At 27.9% G+C, this 26,045-nt stretch overlaps 10 protein-coding genes across 10 annotated transcripts; 5 read left to right on the top strand and 5 right to left on the bottom strand.

Annotated features, from left to right (window-relative positions):
- The first annotated feature begins 1,347 nt into the window (after positions 1–1,347).
- LOC145829959 (histone H3.3A-like) lies at positions 1,348–1,728 on the top strand. The gene has a single exon (XM_082937850.1). It carries the CDS (start codon positions 1,348–1,350, stop codon positions 1,726–1,728), a length of 381 nt encoding a protein of 126 aa, XP_082793976.1.
- Positions 1,729–6,889: 5,161 nt separating this feature from the next.
- On the top strand, positions 6,890–7,246 carry LOC145828741 (histone H2B 7-like). Its single transcript, XM_082936495.1, has one exon. It carries the CDS (start codon positions 6,890–6,892, stop codon positions 7,244–7,246), a length of 357 nt encoding a protein of 118 aa, XP_082792621.1.
- A 410-nt stretch (positions 7,247–7,656) lies between these two features.
- LOC145830283 (histone H2A-like) lies at positions 7,657–8,031 on the top strand. The gene has a single exon (XM_082938239.1). It carries the CDS (start codon positions 7,657–7,659, stop codon positions 8,029–8,031), a length of 375 nt encoding a protein of 124 aa, XP_082794365.1.
- A 527-nt stretch (positions 8,032–8,558) lies between these two features.
- LOC145828740 (histone H4) lies at positions 8,559–8,870 on the top strand. The gene has a single exon (XM_082936494.1). The coding sequence runs from the start codon at positions 8,559–8,561 to the stop codon at positions 8,868–8,870; it is 312 nt and encodes a 103-aa protein (XP_082792620.1).
- Positions 8,871–9,292: 422 nt separating this feature from the next.
- Positions 9,293–9,703, top strand: LOC145829756 (histone H3-like). Its single transcript, XM_082937625.1, has one exon. It carries the CDS (start codon positions 9,293–9,295, stop codon positions 9,701–9,703), a length of 411 nt encoding a protein of 136 aa, XP_082793751.1.
- Positions 9,704–10,833: 1,130 nt separating this feature from the next.
- On the bottom strand, positions 10,834–11,244 carry LOC145829796 (histone H3-like). The gene has a single exon (XM_082937663.1). It carries the CDS (start codon positions 11,242–11,244, stop codon positions 10,834–10,836), a length of 411 nt encoding a protein of 136 aa, XP_082793789.1.
- A 371-nt stretch (positions 11,245–11,615) lies between these two features.
- Positions 11,616–11,927, bottom strand: LOC145828739 (histone H4). Its single transcript, XM_082936493.1, has one exon. The coding sequence runs from the start codon at positions 11,925–11,927 to the stop codon at positions 11,616–11,618; it is 312 nt and encodes a 103-aa protein (XP_082792619.1).
- Positions 11,928–12,390: 463 nt separating this feature from the next.
- On the bottom strand, positions 12,391–12,834 carry LOC145828738 (histone H2A-like). The gene has a single exon (XM_082936492.1). It carries the CDS (start codon positions 12,832–12,834, stop codon positions 12,391–12,393), a length of 444 nt encoding a protein of 147 aa, XP_082792618.1.
- A 421-nt stretch (positions 12,835–13,255) lies between these two features.
- LOC145828737 (histone H2B 7-like) lies at positions 13,256–13,612 on the bottom strand. Its single transcript, XM_082936491.1, has one exon. The coding sequence runs from the start codon at positions 13,610–13,612 to the stop codon at positions 13,256–13,258; it is 357 nt and encodes a 118-aa protein (XP_082792617.1).
- Positions 13,613–14,980: 1,368 nt separating this feature from the next.
- Positions 14,981–15,391, bottom strand: LOC145829612 (histone H3.3-like). Its single transcript, XM_082937456.1, has one exon. It carries the CDS (start codon positions 15,389–15,391, stop codon positions 14,981–14,983), a length of 411 nt encoding a protein of 136 aa, XP_082793582.1.
- Positions 15,392–26,045: the final 10,654 nt, after the last annotated feature.

Below are 26,045 nucleotides of genomic sequence, written 5' to 3'. Positions count from 1 at the left end.
ACAGTTACTTTCAAATTGTCAAACAACAACAAACAAAGACTACTTTTAGCAAAAAATGTAAAAAATGTGTTTTTTGTGGAAATCATGATCAACATGAAAATATGGTGTTAGATAAAGAGTTGTTAACCTTGAAGGTGAAACAGTAAAACTGAGACCAAATCTGAACTGTTAGAATTTAGGTATTTACACAGCAGTATGCACAAATTGTGATAGTAATTACGTAGGACAAAAAAAAAACAGTTTTAGTAATAGATGAACAGCCAATAGAGCTAGTTGGAAAAAATAAAAATTAAAATTAATCAATTTAATAATTAATAATAAAATTTAAAAATTAAAATTAAAAATTTAATAAAAATAGAAGATATTAATATATAATATACATACACTATAATTTTATTTATAAGAACAATTTGGAAAACCTTAACATACAGTGACGCATGCAAAGTTGCATTTTTGGATCAACCAAGTCTAATAATTTAGACTATAGATAATATTTTTGGATGAAACAACTAAAAATAAGCATCAATTTTATTACTTTTTAGAAATTTAAATTTAGCATTCTTTTTTAAATAGTGTTTAATTTATTTTAACTATTAACTTAAACGTTTGTTTGTTTATAATTTTAAAAAGAATATTTTCTGTAAACTAGCAAAATTTAGTTTCTTTACTTTTTGCTTTTAAAATAGTTTTTCCTATGTTTTTAAACTCTGTTTTTTTATTTAAATTTGCTATTTTTCACAGCCGTTTGCTATATTGATAATGTCAATAAATGATGAAAGCTTTGTGAGTAAATGGTTTATTTGTATTTTAGACAGTTTTTTTCTAAGCTATACTACATAGCTTTTCTAATTAAATAAAATTGTTTTGCTGTCTGAAGTAATAAATGAGTGGAATCTTTCTGATTTTGAACTTACAGCTTGATTGAACTTATACATTAAATAAACAGACAGTTTTTTAAAGTAAAAATAGACATTTTATTAATTCATTGCCACCTCTGGTATATAATTAATTTACAGTACTAATATTTTCATCTAAAGACTATTATAAAAGTTTAGCGCAAACTTATTATATAATTCAATTAATATGTGGGTAACTAAACTTTTTTTCATTGAAAAATGATTTATAAGTTTTTACAAAGTATAAAACAAGATTTATATATATAAACTCAAAAAAAATTATAACTCATATATGTTTGAAAAGTAACTCATAATTTACTCAGCCCTTGTTGAAAACTTATCAATTTAAATTATGAATTTTGAATAAAAAAAGTTCAAAATAAGTCACCAAAATAGGTCCGTAACTGAGTATAAAAACAACAGTTTTATCTGATTTACAGTAGAAACAACAATGGCCCGAAGAAAACAAATTGCCCGCATTTCAACTGGAGGAAAAGCCCCCCGCAAGCAACTTGCCACCAAGTCTGCACGCAAGAGTGCACCAAACACCGGTGGCGTCAAAAAGGTTCATCGTTACCGCCCAGGTACCGTTGCTCTTCGTGAGATTCGTCGTTACCAGAAGTCCACTGAACCTTTGATCCGCAAGTTGCAATTCCAACGTCTTGTGCGTGAAATCGCTCAAGATTACAAGACCGACTTGCGTTTCCAGAGTGCAGCTATTGGCGCTTTGCAAGAAGCTTCCGAAGCCTACTTGGTCGGACTCTTCGAGGATACCAACATGTGCGCCATCTATGCCAAAAGACATTCAATTGGCTCGCCGCATCCGTGGTAAAGGTGCTTAGAGCACACAGATTCTGGTGTTAAAACACCGGCCCTTATAAGGGCCACCTTTCAATAATTATGCACCGTTGAAACTTGATCAAAATTGAAAGGGGATTCATCATACAATTGTTTTTTGACTACTTCTAATTATTTGTAAATTTGTAGTTAAATAAGATTAATATGTTTTATACACAAGAAGTGTAAGTGCAAGACGATATATTTATAAATAAAAATATAAATCATGTTTTTGGATTTAAGTAAAGCATTTGATAGTGTAGATAGAAATATATAACTTAGGGTACTGGAATGCTATGGTGTTAGAGGAAATATGTATCTACTAATCAGCTCATATCCAGATGTAAGGAAACAGTTCGTTAGCTTTGGAGGATATGAATCAACCTGTGAAAAAATTGAAGTTAGGGTACCGAAAAAGCTCAGTACTAGGACCGTTGTTATTTCTAATACATATAAGTTACTTACATAATATTACTAGTCTTAACGTCCTCAACTTTGCAGATGATACAATTTTATACAAACATTCACAAAAAAAATATACATAAATGACAGTAAAAATTTTAACACAGAACTAAAAAGGGTATCAGATTGGCTTATGGGAAAAAAAAACTTAAGTAAAGTCTTACTAAAACCATAAGCATTATTCTATCTCAATCAAAAACTAGTTTCTGGAAAAATTAAAAATATGTGAAAATAGGTAAAACAGTTATAACAAACACAAATAGCTATAAATATTTTGAAATAATTATAGACAGAATCTAAAAGTTTTCAGAACACATACAAACTATAAAAACAAAATTACAAAAAGCATTGGGTGTATAATATAAAACCAAACACTTATTAAATGAAAAAGCATTACATTTGATCTTTAATTCTTTGCTTATGAGCAATTTTAGATATGGCTTGTTGTGCGTAGGAAGAGCAAATAAAAGTGTATAAATGATATCAATGTTCTCATAAACAGAGCATTTAGATGCATACATTATAAGAAATATGATGACAGTGTAAGAGAATTAAAAACTTAGAAAAAAAAAAAAGATGTTGAAACTCTGTATTTATATCAATTAGGTCTGTTTATGTAAAAGTGTAACAATAATCTGTTACCAGATAACTTAAAGAATTACTATATAAATGTAAAAAGCATCCATAATTATCATACCAGGTCTTCAGAAACAAATTATTTCCTACCTAGATTCAACAGCAAAGTAGCTCATAAATCGCCATACTACCAAGGAGGTAAGTTATGGACTGAGCTACCATTTTATTTAAAAAATATAAGTCATTTGGGAAACTTCCAGGATGAATTAAAAGTTATTATTAAAAACCGATTAAAAAGGTCTTTAATGACCATTGCTACTCGTTTATTTACTTTTTTTTAAGAGTTAATAGTATTTGTCATTTAATAAGCAACTTTTTATCCTTTTTTTTTTTTTTGTTCAAAAGTTAAATTGTTTGGTTACAGTCACAGTTATTTAGTCTAGATTGCAGCATTTTCTATCTGATTATTGTTTCGATTGTTTTTTAAGATTACTATTTGAATTTAGTTCAGGTTACTTACAAACTTTTTGTTTTTATTTAGCATTTCAACGTAAAAATAAGTTATAGATGTATATACTTTAACAGTAATTTAAGTATTTAAATAGTACGTTGCGATAACTGTTTTTTACAAACTTATGTTGAAAAATCTCTTTTTCTGAGAAAACAAGAAAAAAAAAACTTCTTTTTTATGTTTACAACTTTTTTTGTCTTGTAATACTACATTTTTAGACTTAGACAAGTATTAATAATATAAAAAATATTTTTTAAAACAGAAGTAATTTTTTTATTGTTTATCTTATAATGTTTTTTTCTAATCGTATTAAAAGAATAAATTTAACTTACTTGTCTTTTATTTTTATTTATAAAATTTAAATTCAGTTATGATAGAATTCACTTCTTTTAAGTTATTAACAAGTTATGCAATAGTTTATTTATCTATACGAATGTGAAATTATTTTTGCAGCTAACAAAAACCATTAAATAAAATAAAAAATAAAACATTTAGCACAAAATACTAATAAAATTGAACTTAAAGATATCTTAGCGTATTAAATTTTTACTTTCTATAAAGAGGTTGTAACCTATCATTCAAGTAATCAATTGTTTGCTATAAGTATTGTTTATCTCCTTTTATAAATTGATTTAAAATTATAACTATGTTTTAGTTCTTATGTTACTAAACAAATATTTTAAGTACATTTTTATACACAAAATTCAGTTAATTTTCATTAAGTTTTTTTTTTCATTTCTATTAACTGATGGTTTTATATCTAAAGATCAAAGTATTAAGTATTTAAATGATAAAAAATTAAATCTTTTAGCTTGTAAGATTTTTCATAAGCATGTCGTGTACGACTCGATAACCGGAAGGTTTTTTTGTACACCGAACCGAACCTTAAACCAAAGTTTTTGAACTTTTTTTTTTTCATTCAATAAACAATACTATAGTGTAAAAAGTACAAAGTAAAATAACAAAACAGTTTTTTTTTTCACAATTGTAATAAAGAGTAATTAAGTTTTTAAACAAACGTAACTGGACTCCAGTTACTGGAGTCATAAGATCGACCTTTTGATATTTAATAGTTTAGCTTTTGTAGAATATAATGTGGGGTTCGGAAAGCTGCGAAAATAATGCGTGTATATTTTTATTTGTATATGTAGTAAAACTTTAAAAAGAAAAAAAGATGAATGCTAAAACAAACTAAAAATTTTAAAACAAATAAACTGTCATAAATAAGCGTTTAACAAGGTAGCCGATATTAAGGAGCGTGTCAAGACGTACTATTTTGGTTTAAATTAATACAAAAATAATTAATATTAATAATATATAGTCAAACTTATAGTATATATGTACTGCTAAAAACGTTTTAGACTTTTTCGAAAATTCACTTTAAAAAATGTATTTGTTGAGGTACATATGTTGTATTTGTTAATTGTGCATGACAGACTGGGTCATAATTTGATTGTTAGCATTGATTTGCTTTATGAAAAATAACGAAATTAATCTAAATTAAAAAATACAAAAGTTTGTTAACTTTGTTATTTCAACTATAAAAAATACGTCGTTTAAAGTTTAAGTCTTATAATGTGAAATAAAATGCTTTAAAATAAAAATATTAAGTTAAACCAATATATTTACTTAATAATTGTAACTTACTTTTTTGCTTATCAACTATAGCTACTCATTTGGTAAACAGTAAAAATTTTTATTTGATTTCCAAGTGACTCTTGTAAATTTATGTAAATAATTTCGTTACAAAAAAAGAGGTTTTGAACTATTTAATTTAAAAAATAACTTAGAAGGTCTTCATTTTAATACTTAGGTAAGCTTTATCTTTATTTTGATTGAATTATATTTTGCACTATTTTTAATTATCATAGACTTTTTAAAATCTACTTTTAAGACAAATTTTTAATACTAATGATTTATCAACTTTGTTTTTTGAAATTAAACAGTACCTGATAAAAAATCTAAAGTTTATAAAAATTATAAAATTAAAAAAAAAATGTATAAAATGAAACTAAAGAAGGAATAATTTCTTACTTTAGTAGGTCGTTATATTGCAATGTTAACATTCATGCGAAATTAGGAAGAAAAAAAAAAGAAAAAAGAGTTTATCTCGTTTGAAGGCTTGCCGCAATTTTAGAAATCAACTTATAAACTTTACTGCATGTTTCAACAGCAGTACGAAGTTTCAAACTTCAAAAGTAAAATGGATATTGCTTAGTAGCTATAATAAAATTTAAAAAACTCGTTGTAGTACTTATTAGTGTTTTAAAAAAATAGAAGTTCTGTCACTGTTGTGATAAAAACAGTATTAGTTTATTCTAAATAAATTATGAATAATCTAAAAACTTTTATATTTTACTAACTATTCTTTTTAGAAACTCAAATTTTGTTCTGTCTTTGCTTGCTTTATAAAGCTTAAAATGTTTTAAACTAGATTTTAAAAATAATAATAAAATAAACAAAGAACTTTAACTAATGTTCATAAATAATAATTAAGAAGAGTTATATTTCGTTAATTTCACTTGATAGATTTCGAGTATAAATCTATTTAAATCAAAACGTGGCGATAATAAGTTTTTTTTTAAGTATCAAAGCGAGAAACGAAAAAAAGTGTTTAAATAAAAATTTAAATAAAAAATGCCTGTAACTTTACATGAAAATATACTGTTTTTTGGTTATTTAGAATAAAAAATATAGTAACTTTTATAAATACTTAAGGTAAAATTTAAGGTAAAATAAGTTTTATCTTAAAAAATAGAAGTTTAACTGTAATTAGAGAGAAAAACTCTTAAATATATATTAACAAACTATTTTGTTAAAGTTTATAATTTAAAAATTATAAATACAAAATTTCACATAATAAGGGTCGCAGTGTAAAATACACACTTTTATTCAAGCATAACAAAGAAAAAAAAGTTTGTTTACTTCAAACACTTGACGCATTGTTTTATAATTAGTTATAAACAAATCTGCTAAATCAACTGCATATTGAAAAGTTAATGCTAAAGAATAAAAATATAACTAATATTTTATATATGTTTAACGGTAAACGAAATAAAAGTTTTAGTACGTTTTGCGCAACTATTAATAACAAATTGGTAGCATTTTAAATTAGGTAGTAAAAAAGCAAAAATAAAACTTTTTAAGCTGTTTTTTAGAAATTTAAACCTAGTTTAACAGTTCTTAATGACTTTGAAAAAATATTTTTTAAGTCTTAACTTTTTTATCATATTTAGTTTAGTAAAAATATCTATTAGTTATTAACTAATTATTTATTGTTTTTTTTTTAGTTATTAATTTAAAAACATTTAAATGTGTTAATAATGATTAAAAAAGCTATTATTTTGTACATGCTCAATAGACAAATTAATACTTTTTTTTAATTAAAAGGTATAATTCAGCAAGTTTTTTTCAACGTAATTTTTAGTTTTGAAAATATTGAACTAAGTATAAAAACGAGATCTGACGTAGTAAACAAAAATACATAAAGAAAAAAGAAAATGAGAGAACTCAAAAATACACTAGAGGGCGTTAAATTTATACATTAGACGAGGTTCGTAACGCTGCTATATAAAACAAAACTTGTTAAAAAAATTATTCAGTAAATATGGCAGCATCTAAAGGTAGCATGAAGGCAGTAAAAAACGTCCCAGCTGACGGCAAGAAGAAGCGCAGGGCCCGTCGCAAGGAAAGCTTCAGCATCTACGTGTACAAAGTGCTCAAGCAAGTACACCCCGACACTGGAATTTCCAGTAAGGCCATGAGCATCATGAACTCTTTCGTCAACGACATCTTCGAGCGCATTGCCGCTGAAGCTTCACGTTTGGCTCACTACAACAAGCGTTCAACCATCAGCAGTCGCGAGATTCAAACTGCTGTTCGTCTGTTGTTGCCCGGTGAGTTGGCTAAACACGCCGTCTCCGAAGGTACCAAAGCAGTCACCAAGTACACCAGCTCAAAATAAATGGTTTAATTCAAACCAGGCTCTTTTAAGGGCCACCCAAATGTATTGAACTGCTTATTTACAGTATTGTAAACGGTTAAATAAATATTTGGCAATATAATGCTTTTATATAAATAATAATTGTTATGTAATGCTTTAATGTAAAATAACCTAGACTAGGAAAATTTTTCTTTTTGAAAATTTCCTTTTAGTATATGTTTAGATTCTTTCTTTTTTACATCTTGTTAAAAATGTTATTGTTTTATTTATTTTAACAGCTAACAAAGAACTTTCCGATTTAATAATGTAAAAAAGCTCCCAAATTACAGTTTGACCATTAGTGGGCGCTAAAACATTTACATTAGCCGAGGTTCGTAACGACTAGTACAAATAGCTAATTTTTCAGAATTTGTATTATAAATCATCTCATCATGTCAGGACGCGGAAAAGGAGCAAAGTCAAAATCCAAGCCAAAGAGCCGTTCATCACGCGCTGGACTTCAGTTTCCAGTCGGTCGTATTCACCGTCTGCTGAGAAACGGTAACTACAGCCAACGTGTTGGTGCCGGAGCACCAGTCTACTTAGCTGCAGTATTGGAATACCTGAGCGCTGAAGTTCTCGAGTTGGCTGGAAATGCTGCTCGTGACAACAAGAAGTCTCGTATCATTCCCCGTCACCTTCAACTTGCCATCCGCAACGACGAAGAGTTGAACAAATTGTTGGGAGGAGTTACCATCGCTCAAGGAGGTGTGTTGCCAAACATCCAATCTGTTCTTTTGCCAAAGAAGACCGCAAAGAAAGCATAAGTTGTTTAAAACAACAGGTCCTTTTAAGGGCCACTCTAAAATATAATCAACCACTTAGTTATAAATGCGAAAAAGTTGTTAAGTTAATTTAATCGGTTTAGATTTTTTAACGATTAGTAATTAAGGTACAATATTTAGAGTTTCATGAAAAGTTTTTTTAAATATAATTTTTTGTCAAAATTAAATATTGAAAGTTTATAAGCAACTTCATAGGAGCTTATACAAAAAGGTATCTATCAAGTATAAAAGATCAAAAACATAAACAAAAAATCTTTATAAAACCTTTTGAAAAGTAATATGGTTTTACGTCGAGAAGTATTTGTTGCTGTAAAATAAAAGCTATCAAAGTTTTGAGCAAGATTGTGCAAATTCGTAGCAAAAATTTAAACGCACGGGATACTCATGTAAACTCTTAAGTTAATTAAATTGAACACTAGGTGTCCCATCTACATTTCTACGCGGTTCGTAACGCTCTTAAGTGAGTATAAACACCGTCGTTTGAGCTGTAATACCATTCACTCATCAACATGTCTGGTCGTGGTAAAGGAGGAAAAGGTCTAGGAAAGGGAGGCGCCAAACGCCATCGCAAAGTTCTTCGTGACAACATCCAGGGTATCACCAAGCCCGCCATTCGCCGATTGGCTCGTCGAGGCGGTGTCAAGCGTATTTCAGGCTTGATCTACGAAGAAACTCGTGGTGTGCTGAAAGTATTCTTGGAAAACGTTGTTCGTGATGCAGTCACTTACACCGAGCATGCCAAGCGTAAGACAGTCACCGCTTTGGATGTTGTATACGCATTGAAGCGTCAAGGACGTACTCTGTACGGATTCGGAGGTTAATAAAATCAAACACCTCGGCTCTTTTAAGAGCCACCCATTTAATTTAAAGCAAGTGATATTATCACATTTAATTAAATACAGAGCGAAGCACGTATTGAAAAAAATCTTTACATTACGTTGTAAAAATACACAAATGACAACTTTTATAACATGCTATTAATTTTAATTATGTGTGGAAACAAGTTAACGACATATATGTAAGTTTAAGGAGTTTTTTTTGATTTACAAATTAATTTAAAACAACCGATCGAACATTTTTTAGTTTAAATTTTTTCAATTTTAAAATATTAGTCAGAATTAACTGTTTGAAATGTCACAATGCGCTCTGCTGCCTCTAGTGTTTACATTCACTTCGTTTAAGTTCGTAACCGTAAAAATCTGTATAAATTGACTAACTTTCTTACTGCTTCACTCATTTCGACATGGCCCGCACAAAACAAACCGCCCGCAAATCAACTGGAGGAAAAGCACCTCGCAAGCAACTTGCCACCAAGGCCGCACGCAAAAGTGCGCCAGCAACTGGAGGTGTTAAGAAGCCCCATCGTTACCGCCCAGGTACCGTTGCTCTTCGTGAGATCCGTCGCTACCAGAAATCGACTGAACTTTTGATCCGCAAACTGCCATTTCAACGTCTTGTGCGTGAAATCGCTCAAGATTTCAAGACCGACTTGCGTTTCCAAAGCAGTGCAGTCATGGCACTTCAAGAAGCTGCTGAAGCTTACTTGGTCGGACTTTTCGAAGACACCAACTTGTGTGCCATCCACTCAAAGAGGGTAACCATCATGCCAAAAGACATCCAACTTGCCCGTCGCATCCGTGGTGAACGTGCTTAAATTGTTCGTTTGTGAACAGGCTCTTTTAAGAGCCACCTATATCATTCAAGCCGTAATATAATGCATCTTAGATTAACAACTTACGTTTCAAGCTTTTTGCTAAATGTATACTAATTATTACCTTGGATTGTTACGCAAAAAAATATTCAAAAAATCTAATAAATATTTTTATTAAGTCTTCAAATAGAATAGTTATTTAGTAATTAGAAATAAACACATGGTTCTCACTTCACTATAAAATTGCAATATTCTGAAAAATCCCTAGATATTACGTTTTTTTTGCACAATGATTGAAATTTGACAAACCAAAACAGTGACACCGCGTGGTGAAAAACACATAAAAAATTAATTACTCCCAAATATAAACAGCAAGCTAGCAAATGCTAGCATTCAAAAATAAACATGTAAAAAGAGAAAACTTAAATGTTTTCGATCAATGGCTCATTGTTATTAAAATTATTTCGTCTTATACAGCCAACAATGGCGTCAATAATTTTTCTATATTTTTGAAACATCTTTTAAAAAATAATAAGGTTTATTAGATTAGCTATAAGAAACATTAGAAAAATGAAATAAACTCAACAGTATACGATAAACTAGGGTTATTACAAGTATGATGTCTTAAACGGTCGATATGACGGCAGTAGTAGTTTTTATATCTTAAAACTTTATTTTAAACTAAAGAGATTTATAAGATTAGCTGTACGAAACATGAGAAGTATACTATGAGTAAAGATTGAAATAAACTAAACTAACCACTTGCTAGCTTACTGTTTATATTTGGGAGTGACTTTTTTTTTATGAGTTGTTAACCACGCCGTGTCACTGTTTTGGTTTGTCAAATTTCAATCATTGTGCAAAAAAAAACGTAATATCTAAGGATTTTTCAGAATATTGCAATTTTATAGGGAAGTGAGAACCCTGTGTTTATTTCTAATTACTAAATAACTATTCAATTTGAAGACTTAATAAAAATATTTATTACATTTTTTGAGTAACAATCCCAGGTAATAATTAGTATACATTTAGCAAAAAGCTTGAAACGTAAGTTGTTAATCTAAATTATGCATTATATTACGGCTTGATTGATATAGGTGGCTCTTATAAGAGCCTGTTCACAAACGAACAATTTAAGCACGTTCACCACGGATGCGACGGGCAAGTTGGATGTCTTTCGGCATGATGGTTACCCTCTTTGAGTGGATGGCACATAAGTTGGTGTCTTCGAAAAGTCCGACCAAGTAAGCTTCAGCAGCTTCTTGAAGTGCCATGACTGCACTGCTTTGGAAACGCAAGTCGGTCTTGAAATCTTGAGCGATTTCACGCACAAGACGTTGAAATGGCAGTTTGCGGATCAAAAGTTCAGTCGATTTCTGGTAACGACGGATCTCACGAAGAGCAACGGTACCTGGGCGGTAACGATGAGGCTTCTTAACACCTCCAGTTGCTGGCGCACTTTTGCGTGCAGCCTTGGTGGCAAGCTGCTTGCGAGGTGCTTTTCCTCCAGTTGATTTGCGGGCGGTTTGTTTTGTGCGGGCCATGTTGAAATAAGTGAAGCAATGTGAAAATTAGTTAATTTATACAAAATTTCACAGTTACGAACTTAAACGAAGTGAATGTAGACACTAGAGGCAGCAAAGCGCATTGTGACACTTGAAACAGTTTATTCAGACAAAAATTTTAAATTTGAAAAATTTTTAAAGCTTAAAAATGTTTGATAGGTTCGTTAAGTTGTTTCCACACAATAATTCAAATTAAAAGCATGTTAAAAAAATCATTTATGTATTTTTACAACATAATGTAAAGATTTTTTTTTCAATTCATGTTTCGCTCTGTATTTCATTAATTGTGTTACTTTACTTGCTTTAAGTTGAATAGGTGGCTCTTAAAAGAGCCGAGGTGTTTGATTTTATTAACCTCCGAATCCGTACAGAGTACGTCCTTGACGCTTCAATGCGTATACAACATCCAAAGCGGTGACTGTCTTACGCTTGGCATGCTCGGTGTAAGTGACTGCATCACGAACAACGTTTTCCAAGAATACTTTCAGCACACCACGAGTTTCTTCGTAGATCAAGCCTGAAATACGCTTGACACCGCCTCGACGAGCCAATCGGCGAATGGCGGGCTTGGTGATACCCTGGATGTTGTCACGAAGAACTTTGCGATGGCGTTTGGCGCCTCCCTTTCCTAGACCTTTTCCTCCTTTACCACGACCAGACATGTTGATGAGTGAATGGTATTACAGCTCAAACGACGGAATTTATACTCACTTAAGAGCGTTACGAACCGCGAAGAAACATAAATGTGCCACTTAGTGTTCAATTTACACAACTTAATTTAAGAGTTTACATAAGTATTCCATGCGTTTAAATTTTTGCTTCAAATTTGCACAATCTTGCTCAAAACATTGATAGCTTTTATTTTACAGCAATAAATACTTCTCGACGTAAAACCATATTACTTTTCATAAGGTTTTATAAAGATTTTTCGTTTATGTTTTTGATCTTTTATACTTGATAGATGCCTTTTTGTATAAGCTCCTATGAAGTTGCTTATAAACTTTAAATATTTAACTTTGACAAAAAATATATATTTAAAAAAACTTTTCATGAAACTCTAAATATTGTACCTTAATTACTAATCGTTAAAAAATCTAAACCGATTAAATTAACTTAACAACTTTTTCACATTGATAAATAAGTGGTTGATAATATTTTAGGGTGGCCCTTAAAAGGACCTGTTGTTTTAAACAACTTATGCTTTCTTTGCGGTCTTCTTTGGAAGAGAACAGATTGGATGTTAGGCAACACACCTCCTTGAGCGATGGTAACTCCTCCCAACAGTTTGTTCAACTCTTCGTCGTTGCGGATGGCAAGTTGAAGGTGACGGGGAATGATACGAGACTTCTTGTTGTCACGAGCAGCATTTCCAGCCAACTCGAGAACTTCAGCGCTCAAGTATTCCAATACTGCAGCCAAGTAGACTGGTGCTCCGGCACCAACACGTTGGCTGTAGTTACCGTTTCTCAGCAGACGGTGAATACGACCGACTGGAAACTGAAGTCCAGCGCGTGATGAACGGCTCTTTGGCTTGGATTTTGACTTTGCTCCCTTTCCGCGTCCTGACATGATGAGATGATTTATAATACAAATTCTGAAAAATTAGCTATATGTACTAGTCGTTACGAACATCGGCTAATGTAAATGTTTTAGCGCCCACTAAGGGTCAAACTGTAATTTGGGAGCTTTTCGACATTATTAATTCTGAAAGTTCTTTGTTAGCTTTTACTTTTGCATACGGCTTTTAAAACAAATAAAACAATGCACATTTTTAACAAGATGTAAAAAAGAACGAAACTAAACATATACTAAAAAGTAAGTTTTCAAAAAGAATTTTCCTAGTCTAGGTTATTTTACATAAAAACTTTACATATTATTTATATAAAAGCATAATATTGTCAAATATTTATTAAACCGTAGACAATACTTTAATTAAGCATTAGAATTCATTTGGGTGGCCCTTAAAAAAGCCTGGTTTAGATCAAACCATTTATTTCGAGCTGGTGTACTTGGTGACTGCTTTGGTACCTTCAGAGACGGCGTGTTTAGCCAACTCACCGGGCAACAACAGACGAACAGCAGTTTGAATCTCGCGAACGGTGATGGTTGAACGCTTGTTGTAGTGAGCCAAACGTGAAGCTTCAGCGGCAATGCGCTCGAAGATGTCGTTGACGAAAGAGTTCATGATGCTCATAGCCTTGCTGGAAATTCCAGTGTCGGGGTGTACTTGCTTAAGCACTTTGTAGACGTAGATACTGAAGCTTTCCTTGCGACGAGCCCTGCGCTTCTTCTTGCCGTCAGCTGGGACGTTCTTTACTGCTTTCTTGCTACCTTTAGATGCTGCCATATTTACTGAATAATTTTTTTAACATGTTTTGTTTTATATAGCAGCGTTACGAACCTCGCCTAATGCATAAATTTAACGCCCTCTAGTGTATTTTTGAGTTCTCTCATTTTCTTTTTTCCTTATGTATTTTTGTTTACTACGTCAGATCTCGTTTTTATACTTAATTCAAAAACTTTCAAAACCAAAAATTACGTTGAAAAAAACTTGCTGAATTATACCTTTTAATTTAAAAAAAGTATTAATTTGTCTATTGAGCATGTACAAAATAATAGCTTTTTTAATCATTATTAACACATTTAAATGTTTTTAAATTAATAACTAAAAAAAAACAATAAATAATTAGTTAATTACTAATAGATGTTTTTACTAAACTAAATATGATAAAAAAGTTAAGACTTAAAAAATATTTTTTCAAAGTCATTAAGAACTGTTAAACTAGGTTTAAATTTCTAAAAAACAGCTTAAAAAGTTTTATTTTTGCTTTTTTACTACCTAATTTAAAATGCTACCGATTTGTTATTAATAGTTGCGTAAAACGTTCTAAAACTTTTATTTCGTTTACCGTTAAACATATATAAAACATTAGTTATATTTTTATTCTTTAGCATTAACTTTTCAATATGCAGTTGGTTTAGCAGATTTGTTTATAATTAATTACAAAACAATGCGTCAAGTGTTTGAAGTAAATAAACTTTTTTTTTCTTTGTTTTGCTTGAATAAAAGTGTGTATTTTAAACTGCGACCCTTATTATGACAAAATTTGTATTTATAATTTTACAGTTATAAACTTTAACATAAAATATTTGGAATTTTTTTCTCTAATTGCATTTAAACTTCTAATTTTTAAAATAATATTTAAAAATCTAAACAAATAAGCTTTATTTTCTTATAAAGTTACTGGAGTTTTTTATTTAAATTTTCACTTAAACAATATTTTTCTTTTCTCGCTTTGATATTCTAAAAAATGAAATTATTATCAACATGTTTTGATTGAAACAAATATAAACTCGAAATTTATCGAGTTAAATTAACGAAATATAACTCTTCTGAATTGTTAATGATGAACACTACTAAAAGTTGTTTGTTCAATTTACAAGTTAAAAAAAAGGGCCGGTGTGTACAAACCACAAGTCGTGTGCTATAAGTCGTTTTTAAGAACTTTTAAACAATTAAGTCAAAATTAGATTCTTAACGAAAATATTTTAAAAATTGAAAATTTTCTCTAAAGAAAAACAAAACTTTTAAACTTTATTGCGTATAAAATTTTTTTGTATTATAAGTTCTAGTTTAATTTACGTTGCAAAATTACTTATTTGGTGGCCCTTAAAAGGGCCGGGGGGCTAATGTTTGAAACACTAGATGTGCTCCTTAAGCACGTTCACCACGAATGCGGCGAGCCAACTGGATATCCTTTGGCATAATGGTCACTCTCTTAGCATGGATGGCGCACAGGTTGGTATCCTCGAAAAGCCCGACCAAGTAGGCTTCGGCTGCTTCTTGCAAAGCGCCGATAGCTGCACTCTGGAAACGCAAGTCGGTCTTAAAATCTTGAGCGATTTCACGCACAAGACGTTGGAATGGCAGCTTGCGGATCAAAAGCTCGGTGGACTTCTGGTAGCGACGAATCTCACGAAGAGCAACGGTACCTGGGCGGTAACGATGGGGCTTCTTGACACCTCCGGTGTTTGGCGCACTTTTGCGTGCAGCCTTGGTGGCAAGTTGCTTGCGGGGAGCTTTTCCTCCAGTTGATTTGCGAGCGGTTTGTTTTGTGCGGGCCATTGTTGCTTTATCTGTAAATTCTCGTAAAACTGTTGTTTATATATCCTAAATGCGTTACGGACGTAGACGAATTACGACCAATTATGGACTTTTTTGATTCAATAACCTCTACTTTAGTTCATAAGTTTTTAACAGAGGCTGAGAAAAGTAGGAGTTAGTTTTCAAACATATATGATTTATAATATTTATGCTTGTTTAAATAAATCTTTTATTTACTTTGTAAAAACTTTATATTTAACTTTTAATGAAAAAAAGATTGGTTTTATATCCTACATATATATGAATTAATTTAGATAATGAATTTGCGCTAAATGTTTGTATAAATAATTAGAATAAAAATATTTAACGTAAAATACATTAAGTCGTTTATAGGGAGGGCAACAATATAATAAGATGTATATATCTGCTTTTTAAAACTATTAATTCAATTTTTTTATTTAATAATTATTTAGAAATAAATTATGTAAGTAAACCATTAGTATAAACAGATACTACAAAAATGCAAGTATATCTGTTTTGAGTATGTATAATTTCAACTAAAAATTTGAGTATTTTTTCTAATAGTTAGTGAAAATAAACGGTGTTAAAATTGCAGACTTCTTTGTTATTTATTTTATTTGATCTACATTATTTTCTTTGTATAAGGATTAAAAATAAAAAATAAAAAGTAGTTATGTATATTATATTGCTTTATTTTCTATTAAAAGGATACAACACATATATTATGAATAAAGCAGTGTGCTTTTCTATTTTTTTTATTTAAATTTAAAGAACTGTAGTTCTCAAATTTTTTAACTATTTATATATAGTAAATTAGGTGTATTTACAATTTAAAGGCGCTCATAAATTTTCAAACTTATGAAAAGCTTTTTTTTTATTTAGTGATTGCTAAAATTTTTTAAATAAAGAAATATTTATTATTAAAACCAATGTCATCTCTGGTAAAATTAAATATTTTCATTGTTATATTTAATAAAACATATAAATAAATATAAATATATACAAAGAAAAAAAAACATAAATAATAAAAAAAAACTACCGACCGAGGGTAAGGATTAGAGGGGTTATAGTGATAGTAATATTTAAATAATAAAAATTTGTATTAAAAAAAAAAAAATTAAATAAAAATAAATTACTTAAAATAAAAAGGGTTAGGGGTACCAGTGATAGTAGAAATAAAAAAAAACAAACAATAACTAATAAAAAAATAAAAAATTAGTTAATGAAATAATAAAAAGAAAAAAAAAGTTACCGACCAATGTAAGGGTTAGTAATAACAGTTATAGTAAAAAATATTAAAATTAAAAACATAATAAAATGAAAAACATAAATTGTATAAAAAAATTAAAAAAAAATCAATACTTGCAAAAATCTCTTCGTAAAAAATTGACCCTCCGTGCAAAAGTATCTTTGTGCAATTTTGTGCCCTCGGCAATTTTTCCCTCCGTGGAATTTTGTACGCTCGTGCAAATTTGGCACCTACCCGAAAAAACCAGTAGTTAGTTTTCAAACATATATGATTTATATCTTCTGTAGAATCTTTTTTTGTGCTTATCTAAATAAAATTTTCACTGTATTTTGTATAATTTTTTTTAATGAAAAAACGGTTGGCTTTTTATGTTACACATATATGAAATAAAATAGATAACAAGATTTCGCTAACCTTTTGTAATAATATTTAGTATAAGAATAATTAAAGTAAAATACTCAAAGTTTTTACTCGAGAGGGCAATAATTTAATAACATGTAAGTATTTACTTTATAAAACTCTTTATTTTTATTTTTTTGTTAAAAATCATTTAGAATTGTATTATGCTAGTTCTATTAGATCAATAATACAAGCACTTACTATGAAAAAATGAAAGTATATCTGTTTTGTGCAAATATAATTTAAACTAAAAAAAAAGAGTATAAAACTGAAGATTTTTTTTAGTCAGTGAAAATAAACGATTAAAAAATGCAGACTTCTTTGTTATTTGTATGTGACTACATAATTTTCTTTTTATAAGGCCTATAAAGACATATTGAATAAAAAGTAGTTATGTACACTATATTGCTTTATTGTTTATTAAAAAGATACAACATATATAATAAATCAGTCTGCTTTTCTGTATTATTAATTTAAAATTTAAGTATTGTAGAACTTTTTTTTCTTTTATGTTTAATAAATTAGGTGTATTTGCACTTTAAAGGCGCTCATAATTTTGCAAAACTTAAAAAAAAAAATTTTTTTTTCAACTTCACTGATTACTAACATTTTTTAGGATAAAGATATATTTGTTACTTAAACCAATGTCATCTCTGACAGAAAATAAATATTTTTATTGTTATATTTTTTAAACAAAATTGAATATCTATAAAGTTTTTCTATTTTCAATTTAATCAAACGTAATCTTACTTTTTATGTCAACTTTTTTGTGTAAAATAACATGTTTATAATAAAAGGGTAGTAAATAATAAGATCATATCAAAAAATTAAGTACACTAACATTTTGCTATTTTCAAAATATGTATAAATTGTATTGAGAGTTTTAGTGTTTTAGTACTTTGTTTTTAATATTTTCAACCGAATTATTTATTAGATAATTTTTTATAGTTATTTTCAGCATTTGAAAACATAAATCTAATTTACTTTAAGTTTTTAGAAATATTATTTTTTACTTGTTTAATATCAGTATTGATCAAATCTGGTCATTAAAAACTTACATTGTAGAAATAAATTTATGTAATAAAAGTTATCAGTAAAACAACGTTTATCAAATAAGATTAATAAATCAAAGTACAAAAAAGTACAAAAATATAAACATAGTAACTTTTCAACTGAAAGTAAGCTTAGTTTTTAAACTGTAGTGTAATTTTAGTGTTTTTTAGTGTTTATTTTCCTTAGAAACTCACAATGTTGTGTTTATTATTTTCCTTTAAGTCAATTTTAAAAAAACAGTTGATTTTTTTTATCTTTTGTAAAAAAGTCAATATTAAAATAGCTATATTTTTGCATATGTAAATCCAGCATTTTTTTATTAGAATTATTGTTTAGTCTTATTCAAAAGCCTTAAGTATACACGAACAATAAGAAAATTCTCACATAATATAAAAATTCTAATTGGTTTTTAATTTGTGTTAGTTTTGTCAAATGCTTTCAATACAAAAAAATAAGTAATTAATTCTCTAGATGTTTTTAATAATTACTAGAAATATATCTGCTTTTATATTTTACCTCAATTATTTTTGAACCTTCAGTGAAGTGTTACTTAAAACATTTTGAACAATAATAATGAACTATACTTTAAAAATCTTTATCAAAATAGTCTTATTCATTGTTTTAGGTAGTACTTGGTAATATTTTACTCAGTTTATATTACCTTAAGTTTAATTTTAATTGATCAAATATGTTTTTTGAGCAATTAAATCATTCTCTTAGGCAGGATTCAGCAGTCTTTTGTGATCAATATTTTAGAAAATAAAACTTGCAGGTCTCACATAATAAAGAAAAATATCTTGCAGACCGCAGGTACTTCATAAAAATTAAACAAATTGAGTTTTTAACAAAAAATATAATAAAATACCAGTAAAAAAAATACAAATTAATAGCTTTGTTGTATTCTTTAAGTAAAATGTTTTATTTTTTGTTAACTTTGATCTTAGTAAAAAAAAGCATCAAATAGATGTTGCAGGTTTGTACTTTAAAAGCACCACATTTGATGTTGTTCACTGATCCCTGCTCCTAAATAAATTGTCAACTTTTTATTTTTAAAAGGTTTTAAAGGTTTTCCTTTAGGAAACATGAGAATTTTATTTTATTAACTTGTGGTTTTTAATTTTATTTATTTAAATATTCTTTTTGTTATTTTATAACTGTAAGAACAAAGGTAAAATAGCAGTTGTTAATGTTTCTTAGCTAGTAGTTTTCAGTTTTGTATATATAATTCTTATAATTTAAAACTCAAATAATTCCTATAAATGGTTTTAAAATTTGACATTAAATGTATAAATTTGTAGATTTCTTGAAAAAAGTATAGTAAGGTACCGCTATTAAAAATACTTAGTATGTTTTTATAAGAGCAAAAGTAGTAAGGACAGGGTAATTTTCATAATTTCCAGGTTTTTATTGTGTAAAGCATGATCATAAAAATTCGATCATCAGACCACAATCCTTCTGTAGAATGAGACTGGTTCCTTATTAGGACTTATCAGATAATAATTTAAAAACTAATTATGATTTTAAAATATGAAGCAACCGTTTCCTGGTTTTTATCAGTGACGTATTTTGCCGTGCAACATTTAATACATTTTCTGTTAGGCAAGACAGCTGTATTGAATACGATCAACAAAATAACGGCAAAAGTCTACAGAGCCTTAAACCTGAACTTTTAAGCCGTCAGACAAGCTCAACTTAACACTTTTTTTTTTTTTTGTAAAGTATGAATAAAATATCAGTATTGTTTATATACAGTTTAAAATACTCTAAGTTGTTTCTGGCTAGATGATAATAATTTTAAAGCTTAGGTTAAAATATTCCTGATGATATTAGAAACTATTTATTCAATTGTGTAAACTTACAGGGTGGTTATCTGCTACAGTCAATTCAACAATTTTCCTCATCTCATACTTATTTTATAAGGGATTTCATGTTCAATCAATAATAATTTAGAGAAGGTACATGGGTCATGTCTTATATAAAAACAGTTAAGTTAAAAAAAAGAGTTGACCAATTAGAAAATTCATAACTAAGTGAATTAGGATGAGTTAAAAAAAGAAAATTCTGCTATAGTGACCGTTAGAAAGTTAAAGGTTTTGAAATTTACAATCAGGCATATTTTTATTTATTATTAAAGTATTATAAATTAGGAAAAAAAGCAAAAAAACCAACGACCCTTGAGAACACAGCAAAGTAAGAATAAAATTTAAAAAAAACTATAACTTTTGGCTAAAACATCCGTTAGGGTAAAAATTGGAAAAAAATATTTTTTTTTAAGGGGCCCTACTCAAAAATCCAATTTTTTTTCAAATTAAAGACAAAGAAGCGTTCTCTAAAACAAAACAAAAAATCTTAGTTAGCTTCAAAGGTAAGGAAAAAAGTTGGATCTAAAGTTTTTAAATTGCCAAAAATGCTAATCGAACAAAGTTAACGTTTTCGTTTTACAATGTATAATGTTCAAAAACTAATTTTTCAATTAATATTGCAGCAGTTTATTGCAGCTTCAAAACTAAGCCTTTTAACAAATTGTTGTAAGGAAAATTTGTATATGTTTAAAATGCAGCTGACAAAGATTAAGCTTACAGCTCAAATTTACCGATTTTTTGAATATTGATTGTAAAACTTTAAAAAACAAACCATTCAATTCAATGAAAAAAATCAAAAACAATAAATTATTTAAAAAATATGTTTGTTTTCTTTTTTTTACTAAGTGGAACAACACCTCCAGGGTGCCACTCCACGCGACGCCCCTGATGACAACTACAAGTTTTAAGAATATTAGGTCAAAGTTTCAGCTAAATGTCAACTAAAGTAAATAAATAAATTGAAAACGACAAAATAAATTTACGTTAGATATTTAATTATTCCATGAGTATGAAGCCTTTACAATTGAGGAAGCAATTTGCCTAGCAAAAGTTACCCGCAAGTCACAATATGTAAAAAAAACTTTTCGCAGACAGCAGCTACTTTATGGTTAAACTAATATAAAAATCAGTAAAAATACTATTTAAAACTATGTAAAAAATGTAAAACAAAAAGCACTAGTACGTACTGATTATTAAATTTTGTACTAAAAAAATTTATTTACTGCTTTCCTAAAGTATGATGTAAGTTTTTTAGCTAAAAAGTACATCGCTAGCCGCATATTTTTAATTTGCAGGTCATAGTTTGGCAATCCCTGTATCCAAAAGTTTTAAAGTATTTAAGAATGAAAATTAAATTGAGTTGTGCAGAAATGTTACGTCAAAATAAATTTAACAAATTGGTCAATAATTTATACAGCTTAAAAACATGAAGTATTAAGCTTGCAAGTGTATGTAATTGTAATGTGAGTGTTGTGAAATAATTAGTTCATAAGTAGACAGAGTTATTTAAAGTAGAATCGTCGGTTGTGGGGACAAATATTCGATAAATCTTGCCGCTTATTCAGAAGTAGGTCTTTATCTTTTGCTGCAATTACTGCTCTTTCTGTATTGCAAGTTGGGCAAATTCTACTTACTCCGTTGGATGCATGTCTGATCTTTGAAATCATGGATGATCTGCACAACTCAATTTAATTTTCATTCAAAAAACTTGCCTATTCTTAGACCTTTTTGAGGTTAGTGCCTACTTTTATTAAATTGTTTTTTTTTGTAGACAATTTTATAATTTTATGTTTTTATCCCAAACTTTGTTTTTAAACCATAAAGTTCATTTATAGTTACTACCTACATAAACACTATACATAATTATACATGCTTTTTCTGCTTTTTTTCTAATGTGTGTTAATATTTTATAGACTCCGTAGATCTGTTCTTAAATTTATTTGAGAGCAGTGAAACGCCGTTAGTTGAAATAAAGTTTTAGCACAAGAACATCTGTGGTATTTATTCCGATAAGCTTAGCTTATCAGGATCTCCAGGATTTAACGCCTTTATATACTTGACATAAATATATATATATATAATTATTATAAATTATTATTATTATAAAAAATATATACATATATATTTATTTATGTAAATATATAAAGTACAAGATGTATATATATACATATATATATATAGAATTAAGTTATTTAACTTGATAAATAAAATCTTTCACACTGAGCCCACCTTAAGGGCTTTTTATTACATATATATATATATACATATAAAAAATAAGGTGGTTATCCAAATTTGAACACCTTCTACAGAGCCCACTTGAAGGGCTTTCAAATAGTTTGTTAATAATATTATTTTCTTAGGGGCTCCACTCAAAAATTTAAACCCCAATCCAATGGATTTTTTTAAAACTAAAGGCAAAGGAGCGTTCACTAAAATAAAAAAAAAACTAAGTTAGCTTTAAATATAGTAAAACAGTAGAATCTAAAGTTTGTACATTTTTAAATATTTCAAAAGATGCTGATTCAGCTAAATTAATGCCCGTCAACAATTTTAGGGAAAAAAATCAAAGTTTTAAGATTAATATGTTTACTCGAAAAAGATACTTTGTTTTAAACAAGCTATATAAAAACATAAGAAGAATTGAATTTAATTATTATGAACTAAACAATTTAATTAATTTTATTTTACAATATCGAGATCGAGATCAATTATTGTATTTATATAATCGCTTTACACCATAAAATAAAAGCGATTAAATACTTAAGTTTTATTATTTAATGATAAATAGATATAATTTTATTTGTGTACTTATAAAATATAAACTTTTAGTCTAAAATTATGCTGCTAAATATTCCACTTTGCGTCGCTAATTTGTTAAAAATTTGTGATGCTAATGAGCATTTTTTTTTTATAGTACGAAAGCAGAGACGAAACTATATTTTATTTTTTAAATTTAAAACATCTAAAATCAAAAGCATTCATATTAAATCTCTATTAATAGCAATATAAATTGATTCAATCTACAACATTTATTATTATAGTTTAAAACTTATAATAACATAAAAATATAAAGCAAATTATTTTAAAAAAATCCTAAACAACTTGATCAACTTAGTATTTGTCTGTTTTTCAATAAATTTTCTACCATAAAAAAGGAAAACTTGAGTAATCTAAAATAGTATTTTAGTATTAGCATAAATTTAAACTTAAATTAAACAATTGGATTTCTTTTTCTTTATATTTTTTCTTTATTTTTTAAATATAAACCACTAAGTAGCAATGACTTACTTAAATAATAATATTAAACAACCATATTTAGAAACGTACTTTTAGATTAAAGAATTAAAAAACTATAAAATCGACAGCAAATCAAGTTCTATGTTAAAACACAAAAAAAAAAAGCTTGCACACTGTACAGGCATATTAAAAACTGATTTAGATAGATGTTCAGGTCATGTTGAATAAATGTACATAATGTTATAACTATCAAATTACTAATTAGCCTGTTGTATAGATTTTATAATTTTGTAACTCGAAGAGAACATTATACAGATCATACGTACTGAAAGTACTTCAAAATTATGTTAAAGTTCTCAAAAACAATTTTTAACTAATATAAAACAGTTTAATATGAATCATACTAAAAAGTATCTTTGAATATTTTTTCTATTAGTTTAGTATTAAAGTAACACATTAACTTAAAAAAAACCTTAGTGTCATTACAAAATACAAGGAAATTGCACTTAAGGCCATTGGGGGATTAGGCTTTATTTTAATTTGTTGATTTTTTGAAGATTTTCAACTTTGCTAGCAGTTTATTTTTATTGATTAGTAAAATTATATAATATCGTATACATAATAAGCAATCCTTTAAGGTAAGTAGAATCATTTCAAATTTTAGAAATGTTATAATTGTTTTTAGTCTTAAAATTCCCAATTTTTAAGTTTTTTTGAATTCTTGTAATAGATTTTTTTTATAAATGCAAGAAACATTTCATAATATTTAAGATTAATATAATGAAAAGAGAAGACAGAACTTTAGTGAATTTTTCAAAATTTAGAGGAAATCAGCAATGTAAATTTTCATACCATACTCTGTAAAAAACTTTTTATACAAAATACTACATCTAATAAGTAAAAAAAAATTGAAAGGAGTAAATATTTGTTTTTCGAACATTATACTTTATTTTTTCGTACAAAATTAAGTAACCAGCTGTTCTTTTAAAAAGTATGTTTTTAAATATAAGCAATCAAAGTTAGCAATTTCAGTAGGAGGAACAATCTAAAAAGGCAAAAACAGACTATTTTCAGTAACAATCTGTTTGCTCCTTTATTTTTTGAGCAACTATTTTGAAATCTTTTCAGTTTAATACATAGTTATAAATTTTGAACAGTTAGTAGAAAAAAAACTTTTAAATTTTCCTGTAAAGCTTAGTTTTATAAATAACAAACACAAAATAGTTATTTTACTTTGGTCTTAAAGTTGTAATTTTTTTAAATCATCTTCTTACAAGTTGTTTGTAATATAAAAAGAAGATTTCCTAAACTTTTCAAGTGTATTGCTTCAAAATTAAAAGACTAAATTTCTGAGCAACTCTGGGTTAAATATTCTACACATGTGTCGCTGATTGGCTGATCTATTTTCATAGAGGTAAAACTATCAAACCATGAATTATATTGCTAACTATCATATATTGGCACCACAAGTTGTTATAAGTTAGCAAAACACCTGGTTTAAAATTCAAAATTCTGTTCTCAAATATTAAACCTTACTAATTTCAGAAATTTGTATACGATTTAACTGTAATACATCTGTAGGATGAGAAAAAAATATTAAATAATAATTTAAATTAGGATCATTTTTTTTTACTGCTAATATAAGGTTTTGAGTGGTAGGGTCCATTATTTTCGAATAAAAATTCACAGTTATTACCTAGGATGAAGTTGCACCAATATCAAGCTGAAACTATATTGAGTTTAATGTCTTTCTAACCATTATTTAAGGCTAAAAATAAATGTTTTATGCCAACTATGTTTAACTTAAAAATGTACTTTGTTTTAAACAAGCTTTGAATACATATGAATACATAGTGAGAATGAAATTTATTTATGACAAACTGAAGTATTCAATTGATATTGTTTACAATATCATAATCAATATAAACAATTGAAATGATATTATTGCTTTATATTGTTTACAGAAGCGATTAATTATTTAAGTTTCATTAGTTTATGATAAATAACTCAATTTATGTACTTATAAAATAAAATTTTTTAGCCAAAAGTTATAGTTAAGAATACATCAAATAGAATATAACTTGAGTTAGATATTGGCGCAACATCATCCTAGGTAATTATCGAATTCACATTGGCTTTTATGTAATAAAACGTGTATAGGGTTGCCTCACACTAATGAGCTTAGACAAAATTCAAATTATAGAAAATCTCAGGGAAACTCAAGAAATTTTAAACTTTTTAAAACTCTTGGAAACTCAAAGCAGTTTTGATTTTTGTAAAAATTTGAGGCAAGTTTTAAGATTTTTAAAAAAACCTCAGGAAAATTTTAAAATAGTTTATTAAAAGTATTTAAGGATTTCACAAAAACGCAAGGAAATTTAAAGTTACTCACGGAAGATTTTGTGACTCAAAAAGTTGCAAAAAGTATATATTAGGATCTAATTTATATTATTTCCAAGGTCAATTTTCTAAGATTTCAAAGAAAAGGTCACAAAAAATATTTTATTCCTTCATTTTAAAGCAATTTATTATAATTTTTTATAGTGTTTTTTAATATTACAACAAGTTGTAGATAGTAAATTTATAAAAAAAAAAAGATTAAAAAAGTTTATGATAAAAAATGTGCCAACACACTTTGTATCATGCTCATAATTAGTTTCACTAGTGAATGCCATTAGTGTCTTGATTATGAGTAAGATTGCAAAACATCTTTAAATTGAGACATTTTATAAATCATACTTTCTACAACCTGGAAGAAATTCTGATATAAAAAAACCTGTTAAAAAAACTATGAACATACTTCTAAATACAATCATTTTTTTTTAACTACTAATTTCCATTAAGTAAGCAAAAG

Source organism: Thalia democratica, chromosome 2, assembly GCF_965202585.1.
Source record: "Thalia democratica chromosome 2, ktThaDemo2.hap1.1, whole genome shotgun sequence".
Classification (NCBI taxonomy): Eukaryota; Metazoa; Chordata; class Thaliacea; order Salpida; family Salpidae; genus Thalia; species Thalia democratica.
The sequence above is the reverse complement of the archived record's forward strand: the minus strand, read 5'-3'. Positions and strand labels throughout refer to the sequence as shown.